Raw genomic sequence first — 10,845 nt, 5'->3', positions numbered from 1 at the left:
TACTTCTCCCTTTCATTTCACAAATGACTGAACTCTGTCGCTGTGATTATGAGTGAGCATCTCAACCAATCCATTAACCTGAATTTGAAATGTTGAGTTGAATTGGACTCTGTCAGTATGCTAAAATTGACAGCTTCGTCATTCTCGGGTAACATCCATTGTCTCTGGTCATAGTCTCCTCTGGTCAACTGTTTTCATATGGGTGTGGTGGCAAAAAAACTAGGTTTGTCGATGGTGGGAAGTCTTGGAAATTAAATTAAAGATGCCAAGATCCTTTATGATTAGTGATGATTATATAATTTGAGATCAGGCTGGGACTTTAGGCCCCAGAAATTTTCGAAACCTGTGAACATAAAGGAAGATATTTTGAAGAACGTTTTAACCATTTTTGTCTATACAATAAAATCTGTGGGATCCAAAACAGTATTGGACCCCATTGACTTTCATTGTGTGGACAAAAAACATTAAATAAATTATTATTTATTATTATTTTTTTACTTTTAAAAGGAGTTTTCCTTTTTAGGTGAACTATCCCTAATGCCTCTTTTACTCACCCGCCAACAGCCCTAAGATCATAAAATGACATGATATACGCTACAGATGGTGGGATATTGATCCAGAAGTCATTATAGACATTAGTTGAGTATTATATTGCAATTGGTCGATGCGTATAGAGTATAGTCAATGCATATATAACTGGTGTTTTCAAACAATGGTGTCATTCTGTCTTTTATGTTTCTAACAGCAAGGCTCATAACATTGCAATATCAATACTGAAGGCTCTGAACCAGACCCTGTAATGTATTATTTATTAGCCAAAAGTTAATAAAAGGGCGGAAATTTAATGAATTATTTATTTATTTTTAATGTCTGTGTTTCAAAAGTTTGAGGTCAGTAAGATTTATTTTAATGTTTTTAAAAGAAGTCTATCATGCTTACCAATACTGCATAATTTGATTAAAAAAATACAGTAAAACAGTAATATTTTTAAAAATATTATTACTATTTAAAAGAAGTGTTTTCTGTTTGAATATATTTTAAAATGTAATTTATTCCTGTAATGCAAAGCTGAATTTTCAGCATTACTGCTCAAGAAACATTTCTGAAACAGTTGTGTTGCATATTTTGTGGAAACTGATAAATTTTTTCAGGATTCTTTGATTAATAGAAAGTTTAGTAACCAAATGTTATCAATATATATTTCATAGCTTTGGCGCCCATAGGTGAATAACCATGTGTGCTTGTATTATTCACATGTATAATTCGCTTGGGATAAAAGCATCTGCTAAATGAAGAAATGTAAATGAAAACCTCTTATATGCAGGATTTATGTTCTTCCAGTGTCTCTCTAAACTGCTTTATCATTCTATAATGCATTAAACAAAGACAGAGAAATAGAGGTGGATCTCTGAAGTGATTAATGAGTGTCTATGAGGAAGAAATAATGAATAAAAAACACAGAAATATGAGATCTACTAATCCCTTCAAGTAACCTTCGCCTCATTTGACTTCCACTGCGTGCAGAGAGCCTGGAGGAAAGCCCACAACATGGAGAACACTGCGTCTCTCTCTCCCCCTCACATACACACACACACGATGCAGAGAGAGTTACACACACAAGCTGTCAATTCTAATCTACTGTATTCGCACATGTAAGACATGCATAGTTCCTTCCATGCTCAACACACACACACACACACACACACACACACAGAAGCTAATCATATCCAGCCTCTGCTGCTTCATACCGCTCATTTGCTCTGACGTCCTAGATGGGAGGTGTGTGTGTGTTTATGGGAGTGTACACCACACAGCTGAGAGAAAACTAGTGCTTATACACTGGTGTCAGGCATGAGCCACTAGTTAGTGCTGCCGTCTTAAAGCCACACCTGCTTGAGTTTAAACCGAGAGAGAGAGAGAGAGAGAGAGAGAGAGAGAGAGAGAGAGAGATCATGGACAAGTGTATTGAAATCCCTGCAGTCACCAGCTGAGCTCCATTCGCTGCGAGTGGGCTGCTGTCATACGTTTGCTGCTCTTCTATATTCCTGCCCTTTCCATGATACTGTCATTTTTTTCCTGCTGTGGATTTTCTGCGCTACTTCAGGAACAACTGGGATAAAATTGAATCGAGAGGTAAACTGATTCACATTTGGCGTCTTGGACTGGTCAACATACAGGTGGATCGCTTCTTTTTTGAAGAAGAAGACCAGAATAAGGCCGTTCGGACTGTATTGGGAATACGGTTTTGGATGCTACAGTGTGTGGCTAGATATACTGGACTGGTTGTGGGTCCAGGGGAAGATGCCTGCTATCCTGGTGGTCACTAACATGAAGTCTGGACTGCCGAAGCCGATCCACAGCGCCCTCCCCATCCCTCAGGTGCCCACCCGTGCTGTGGCCCCCCGGCCCTGCTTCACCAGCATAAACCACCAGCCTACTGACAGTGAAGAGGACACACAGGTTAGACTGATGTGTGTGTGTGTTTAGTGCTGTGAGGAGTTTAGGGTCTTTTTTATGTACATATACACATAACATATATATATATACTATATATATATAGTATTTTTTGTGTGTGTATATATATATATATATATATATATATATATATATATATATCTATATCTATATATATATATATATATATATATATATATGGTTAGTTTATGTGCATATAGTTTAAATGTACATTAATATATATATATATATATATATATATATATATATATATATATATGATGTGTGTGTTTAATGGTGTTTTTTTTCTTGCAGTGAAGTGATTTTATATACATCCTAATAAACAATATGTAATAATAGTAATGTGGTAATGCAAATTACTAAATATATACTATTACTACTACTATTTTCTATGGATCTTCAAAGAATAGCATGATACATGTCCTGAGAAATCATGGGAAAAAGAGTACCATGGTAGTACCAAAAAGAAAGCAATTTTTTTATTTTATTAATGTTTTAGATTAAAACTTGGTCAGTTACTATACTATTGCATAAAAGTCAGTATGCACCAATATTACATTTGTGCCTGATACGATTTTTATCAAATTATGCAATTTTAACAAATTACGTCTATATTATTTTGTCTTAATCTTGACATTTGCTGAAGGTATTAAATTATTAGTGTTTTTACAGATTAACTTTAAGTGAGCGTTTGATGATGGCAAAGGTAATAATGTAAATAAACAATTGAATATTGCCCATTTTTATATATATATATATATATATATATATATATATATATATACAATATTGATCGATACTGATCAATTGAAAACATCCACAGTAATACTGGTTAATGATACCAATATAATGTATTGTGCATCCCTAGTGTCAAGGATGTCTTTGCCTTATATGGCTATATGCAGATGCTCAAGATAGATCAGCAGTAAATCTGTGTATATTTCTCTTACAAAACAAGACTGTGGTTATACCATGGTTCAGTGATGGTAATACCATGGTACTTTGATACACACCATGACACTGATCAATTACTATATTCTGTTACCTTTTTACTGTAAGGTACTTCCAAACCGTGGTATTTCCATGATATATTTTATGTTAATACCATGGCGCTTGTTTTGAAAGGCTATTTGAAAAGTTTTTGTTTTAGCAGCCTGCTGGCGTTGAACTAGTGTGTGTGTGTGTGTGTGTGTGTGTGTGTGTTTGTTCTCCAGTCAAATCTAAGCAAGTCAGGGTGGCTCGGTTTATTTTTGAGTTAGTAAGTCTGCTAGGCAACCCAGGAGACATCTCTCTCTCTCTCTCTCTCTCTCTCTCTCTCTCTCTCTCTCTCTCTCTCTCTCTCTCTCTCTCTCTCTCTCTCTGTCTCTCTCTCTCTCTCTCTCTCTCTCTCTCTCTCTCTCCCCCCCCCCCTCTCTCTCTCTCTATCTCTCTCTCTCTCTGTCTCTCCCTGCAAACACGTTCAAATGCCATTTAAGGCTTTGTCAAATGAAAAGGAGTGTGTGTGTGTGTGTGTGTGTGTGTGTGTGTGTGTGTGTGTGTGTCTGATAGGAGGGTACAGATTGAACACAAACTGATCTGAAAGAACCCATGAACCATAGCTTAACCTTTGGGTATGTGAACGTAACGAAAACAAAACAAAAAACCTACATGATTTCGAGTGTGTATGTGTGTTACAGACACATAATCTGACTGTGGTTAATGTTATTATTCACTGCACACCATTGCACAATCATTCTGTTGACGATGCACATTCAAATCTGCAGCTCTGGCTCATTGACACAGGCTTTAGCAGAACCGAGTGTTGTACTGAGAAACAGTAAATTTAGCCGCGTGTGTCGATCAGCTGCGCTGGCGGTCTGTGTTTAGAGATAGTAGATGATGTATGTGTGAGGATAGATAGTATGTGTGTGTGAGATACAGCCAACATAGTAGCTGAATGTGTACCTGTCCTGCTTTCTAGAGATTTTCTTTTGCTTTGGCATTCCAGGAAGAAAGAAGGAAAGAAAAGCGGTTCTTTTGAACTTCCTATCCTGAATCCTGAATAATAAGCATCGCGATTTCCACAAAAATATCATACAGCACAACTGTTTCAACATTGATAATAATAAGAAAGGTTTCTTGAGCACCAAATTAGCCTATTAGAAAGATACAACTATAATCCTTGATGCAATAATTATGCAAAAAGTGATAAAGTCTGCATGAAACAGAAGTTGCTTTTCTTCCCTTTCGTGACGTTTATCTTCTTGAACAAGAAAATATGTAAGACACGACTTGACTTTGTCCATCAGGAATTGATTGGATGGTTGTGGTTTGCTATTGGTCGATGTCATGTGAATGACAGGTTGTCCCGCCCTCACGCCAGTAAACACATCATCAGAGAAGAGAAGAGAAGAGAAGAGAAGAGGAGAAGAGAAGAGAAGAGAAGAGAAGAGAAGAGAAGAGAAGAGAAGAGAAGAGAAGAGAAGAGAAGAGAAGAGAAGAGAAGAGAAGAGAAGAGAAGAGAAGAGAAGAGAAGAGAAGAGAAGAGAAGTCTCTGTAAGAGGGAGGGGAAGCTATTTTAGTGAAAGATTATGAGGGCACATGGATTTAAAAAAAAATTACTTCATGGTGACTTTAAGATCAAGACTAGTGTAAAATGCTAGTCAAAGTATGAAACTAATCCACGCAATTAACTCATGAGGTTTTTGAGTTCATACTGTAGATTAAAGGGATTATGCTGAGGGAAAGAATGGATGAAAGAAAGTCAGGGCAGAAGGCACACTCAATCCATGAGGAGAAGATCAGTGACTGATGATGTAGTCAACAGCGCTCTCTAGTGCTGTAAATATGTACTGCACTCTCCATCTCTCTCTCTTTCTCTCCCTCCGTTTCATTCACATGGAAGTAACTACCCATAATGGTATCACTGATTTAATTTATTATGATGAGCTTGATTTCACAGTTTTAACAAGATCTTTTAAACAAGTATACAGCCAAAAAAGGGGTCATGTCTGGTTTGTGGACATCATTGTATGCGTCAAATAAACACTGTAAGTTAGATTGTGTATATAAAATAAACACATAAAAACACTGCATATTTTCACCATTTGTGGCCATCTGGTAAAGAGATTAGATCCCTTCATTAAAGATGTAAGAACTCTCATACATGAGCATCTCTGCATTACATCTGAAGCATGTTATTAAACTTCACTGAATCTTGTCGCTGTCATCCATTTAGCTAATGAACTGATAAGAATTATACCTTCTCCACAAGACAATTTATTACTCTTTTTTTTTTTTAATTAGTAGATGTTTCACAATCCTGATTAAAAGATCATTTACTTGAAATATGCACAGCATTATTAATAATATGTGAAACATTATTCCACTTTAAAATGAATATATTCATATCTATTTGAATATATTTTAAAATGTGATTTATTGCTGTGATGCAAAGCTGAATTTTCAGCATCATTAGTCTTCAGTGTCACATGATCCTTCAGAAATCATTTTAATATGCTGATTTGGTGCTCCAAAAAATTGCACACATTTCTTATTGATGAAAACAGTTGTTTTTGTAGAAACCATGAGGCCTTTATTTTTTTTTCTCAGGAAAAGAGCTTTTGAACAGCATATATTTAAAATACAAATCTTTTGTAACACTATAAATGTCTTTACTGTCACTTTTGATCACTTTAAAGCGTTAATATATTTATTTTTTAATGCGTTTTATATATACTCTTCTACTAACACAGCTCTGACACACCTTTATTATGTTTAAGCCTCATATTTATTTATGTATTTATTTAATTTTTATATTGTAGTTGTACTTTTTGTTGTGGTCCTGTTCTTTTCCTACATTTAATGTAGCATTTTATCTCCTGTATTGTTTATAGCTTTTTACTTTTTACAGTTGGCATATTGAGCACCTTTATTCTTCTGTATTTATTTATTTGCTCTCCAGTATCACACTTGCACACACTTGTCCCGTGACTGAAACCTGTGCCTTTGTGCTCCTGCTCATTGACTTTAATGCTCTTTGCCCTGGAGGCTCTGGCTTTGCCTCTTTCTCCACATTGATTTGCTGGTGATAGTGGTTTTAATTTGCTAATATAGTGGACTGGCTGTCTGCACTAGAGCACTGAATAAGATAAGGGATATTAACATAACAATAGAGCCATGCGTTTGCACGGCTTTCACCTGATGGTCACTTGAATTTATACATTCTAAATCACCACAAAGGTAGGAAAAATTGTGAGTCTTTATGCATTTCAGAGGATGCCGTCTCAGTCTCATCATCGCATGGTTTAAAGGCTAAAGTCTGAATGACTGTAGTTGAACAGAGAGTAAAAACAGCTTGTACAGTCTGCAATATATTTTCTTTTGTGTTTCATGAATGAAAGAAAATAAGATGGGTTTTGATTGGCACAACCCATGTCTTTGAGTAAACAATGTTTTGGGCGAACTTTTCCTTTAAGGATCTCTGTAGTGTTATCCAGAATGCATTGCTCTTGGCCATTGCCAGGGTTTTTCCTGCATTGGTAAATTAATCTTTGTTCCGCCAGAGATTTATGTGATCATTAAATGTGGCGATATCTGCCGTTCTCTTTAAAACGCTCCCGTGAGTTTTTGTGGAAGCGCTCTGTGAACTTCTATACTGTGTTTTTGAAGCATTGAGCTTTGTAGCCAATCACAGACATATCTGTTGAGCATGTGACCAATCAGATGTGTTTAAGTTAGTCAGAATCCACTCAACATCGCTCAAAACAGTAGAGTTTTAGTCCAGCGCGAGTTCTGCACACTCGCGCATCCTTTCGTTATAACCAACAAAGTATAAACACAACGTCAATAGGAGATTCATTGCACGGCGTAGACAGCTTCATTGATTATAATGGAGTGCAGCTTTGTGTGCCTCGCATTGAACTGAAGTGCTTGACCGCTTCAGTGATTATAATGCCAGCGATATTTGCTTGCTTTCTGTATACAATGTGTATTTTTCATGCTGCTAACTACACATTGCAAAGTTTCTGAGTTGACAACCGTATTTAAATGCGCGATTGAATCCAATTGATTGTGATAACCATAGCAGTGGATGGAAGTTGGAACAAAACAATCAAATGATCTGTGCAATAAGTCTTGGAGTGTAAAAGCAAAATAATAGACCTGTCACTTCTACTTTGTAATGTGTAACTTTGTTGTTCATTTTATTTCTAACTTTTCAAATCAGTCACTCAGTGACTTTTTATATACATGTAGGCTACATTTACAGATTTTTTTAAAGTATAAAATAGTTCTAAGCACTTTGTTTTATTTCATGAATAAATAGGACAAGTTAATATTACAAACGGCTTCTTGGCATTTATTGGGAATTTATTGTCAGTACTGGGCTCTCAGTTCACATGTGTAGGGTACTCTGATGACCGTGTTCGTCCGCCACCACCGAAAACCATTTTTGACCCTGGAAAAACCCTCAATGCAATAGCATGCTCTCCATTTTTTGAGCTTCTACTTCCGTAACATGTACGCAGCCAGCATCCTAGTACTGTCAGAATATGCAGAGAGTCATCTAAATCTGAATGCACTGATAGCGCAAGACTTTCTGTCACCATCTGTCTCTACTACTGTAACACACCACTGTTCCCTAATGGCAGGAATGATACTGAGCAGATCTCTGTGTGAGAGCACTTTTAAACACTTTGGAAGCTTGTTTTTGGTGATGTGTGAACAGCAGGTGTCCTAAAGGCATGACAAACTGCCTGCATTAGTGTGTGCGCGCGAGAGCTTCCTTTGAGGCCTCCTATCAGAAATTCAAAAGAAAAACTGCAACCCGTCCTGCTCGATAAAACTCAACAAACATCCAATCTCAGTGGATCAAATAAAGTTTCTTTTTTTTTTTTCTTCTCCTTAAAGTGTCTTGCAAAAATTTGCATATGAAATAGATGATGTTGGGCATAACGGGACTGGCAGAGACTGAAATAGATTAAAGGAGAAGATGGTTTAGATGTGCGGATATTTGTGCATCTCAGATTGAAGAGAAGATTTGAAAGCTTTATTTAGATATTAGATTCCTCTGAGGACATTTACAGCACAAATATTGAAGATGTTCATAGTTTTACAGAATTGCATGCAGCCCAAAGGATTGTTTTACTGACATTCATTTATTTATTTTTACTTTTTTTATGTGGTAACAAAAGCATCATAAGATTATTGTAAATATTGATTATGTTGTATTTAATATTTAATATATTTAATAACCACAATTACATGCATGTTAAATATTTTATAATAATATGTGTCATATTTGATATATTTATAAAAACAAATTGTATACAACTTGAAGTCGCAATGAAATGATTTTTGCGACCCACTTAACTTTTTAAAAATGTGATGTATTTCTGACAGTGTTCTGGGACTTGATTTGATCAATTAGGAACTGATTGGATCATGAAAAGTGAGTCAGGTTTAGATGCATTTTAGAGGCAGAGTAAGTAATTTTGATGATGAAGACAGATTTGTTTTCGTTGTTTAAATATTTTTATTTTGAATTGTACAAAATAAAGCCTTTGTAATTATACATTTGTACATAGACATTTAAAGCAACACTAAGGAACATTTTTTACCTTAAAATAATGTTTCCAAAATCGTATCAGTGGTTCATCAAGCGTAACAGGGTGAAAGGCACTTCTGAATTCGCTGCGGAAGCCCAGCCTGCCTGAGGAAGGCCTGGAATACACATATGTACTAACCCATTGGGGTAGTGAAACCCCACTACTCAACAGGGACGACAGAACGAGTCTGTCAAGGGGAAGACACGGCTGAACTGCACGTGGCATCATGGGTCACCGTAGAGACCACTGGAAAAAACACCCAGTCTACTAGCAGCTCCTACTAGAGGTAGCAGACCTGGCGCCAGGCGGTCCGCCACGCCTGGCACCGGAGGGGTGATGGAGGAACTCACAAGGCTCACCGACGTAGGGCGCCATACGGAGCAGAAGACGCACGTATCCGGCCGAGGCGCAGAGTGGCGTAGCAAGCCGACACAACCTATTCCCTCGCACCACTGGCCGTAGCGAGTATTCGGGAGGAAACAGGTTCCACACGTAGGCTATAGAATCTAGCGAACGTGTTCGGTGTCGCCCAGCCCGCAGCTCTACAGATGTCTGTCAGCGAGGCGCCTTGAGCCAAAGCCCAGGAAGCGGCAACACCTCTAGTAGAGTGAGCGCGCAACCTGGGAGGACAAGGCTCACCCAGAGACTCATACGCTCGGGTGATAGCATCCACTAACCAGTGAGCTAACCTCTGCTTGGAGACAGCCTTCCCCTTCTGCTGGCCTCCGTAACAGACAAAGAGCTGATCTGAGGTCCTGAAGCTTTGCGTTCTGTCAATATAAACCCGCAGGGCGCAGACGGGACAGAGAAAAGCTAGGGCTGGGTCTGCCTCCTCCTGGGGCAGCGCTTGCAGGTTCACTACCTGATCCGCGAAGGGAGTGGTAGGAACCTTGGGCACATATCCGAGCCGGGGTCTCAATACAACATGAGAAAGGCCCGGCCCGAACTCTAGGCACGATTCGTCGACCGAAAAAGCCTGCAGATCCCCGACCCTCTTGAAAGAAGCCAATGCCAACAGGAGCGCTGTCTTAATGGACAGGATATTCAACTCAACTGTTGACAAGGGCTCAAAGGGAGGACTTTGAAGAGCTCTAAGAACCAGAGCTAGGTCCCAAGAGGGTACAGAGTGCAAAACACGAGGTGGATTTAACCTCCTAGCACCCTTAAGGAATCTGATGATCAGGTCGTGCTTCCCCAAGACTTACCTTCTACTGCATCGTGATGCGCTGCTATTGCAGCGACATACACTTTGAGGGTGGAGGGAGACAGCCTTCGCTCCAACCCATCTTGCAGGAAGGAAAGCACGACTCTGATCGGGCAAGTTCGGGGGTCCTCCTGACGGGAGGAACACTATTCGACGAACAGGTTCCACTTCAACGCATAGAGGCGCCTCGTAGAGGGGGCGTCAGGCGTTCAAGCCCTCAGGCAGGATGAACAACGTGCCGACGTGGTCATGCTCTCATGTAGAGAGCACAAACCACCCACGAACACAGTCTCAGCATGTTTGTGATGCGCTAGAGGAGTGAGTGGTTCGTGCTCACTGTAACCCTCAGATCACCAATGTTATTCGCCAAAGTAGCCCTCTCCTGGTGCACCAGAAGAGAAACTAGATCGGGAAATAAGCAAAGGGACTCACCTCATAGAGGCACGCGAGTCTTGATCTTGACCACGCATCTTGAGCGCCGAATGACGCGCGCTGGGTTGCCGTGACAACCCGCGCTGTCAACCGGCCCTCGACGGCACATGGCACGCTGAACGGCTCGAGCCTTTAAAAAGGGGAGAC

At 39.0% G+C, this 10,845-nt stretch overlaps 1 protein-coding gene across 1 annotated transcript in view; it reads left to right on the top strand.

The window, feature by feature from the left end:
• Positions 1–1,770: 1,770 nt before the first annotated feature.
• nav2a (neuron navigator 2a) overlaps positions 1,771–10,845 on the top strand; it is a 101,591-nt gene continuing 92,516 nt past the window's right edge. Inside the window, exon 1 of the mRNA XM_084107423.1 lies at positions 1,771–2,460. Coding sequence (XP_083963549.1) covers positions 2,302–2,460 — 159 coding nt within the window. The 5' untranslated portion in view covers positions 1,771–2,301. The remainder of the gene's footprint in view (positions 2,461–10,845) is intronic.

This window comes from Abramis brama (assembly GCF_963993115.1).
Source record: "Abramis brama genome assembly, chromosome: 3".
Taxonomy (NCBI): Eukaryota; Metazoa; Chordata; class Actinopteri; order Cypriniformes; family Leuciscidae; genus Abramis; species Abramis brama.
This window is presented reverse-complemented; position numbering and strand designations above follow the sequence as displayed.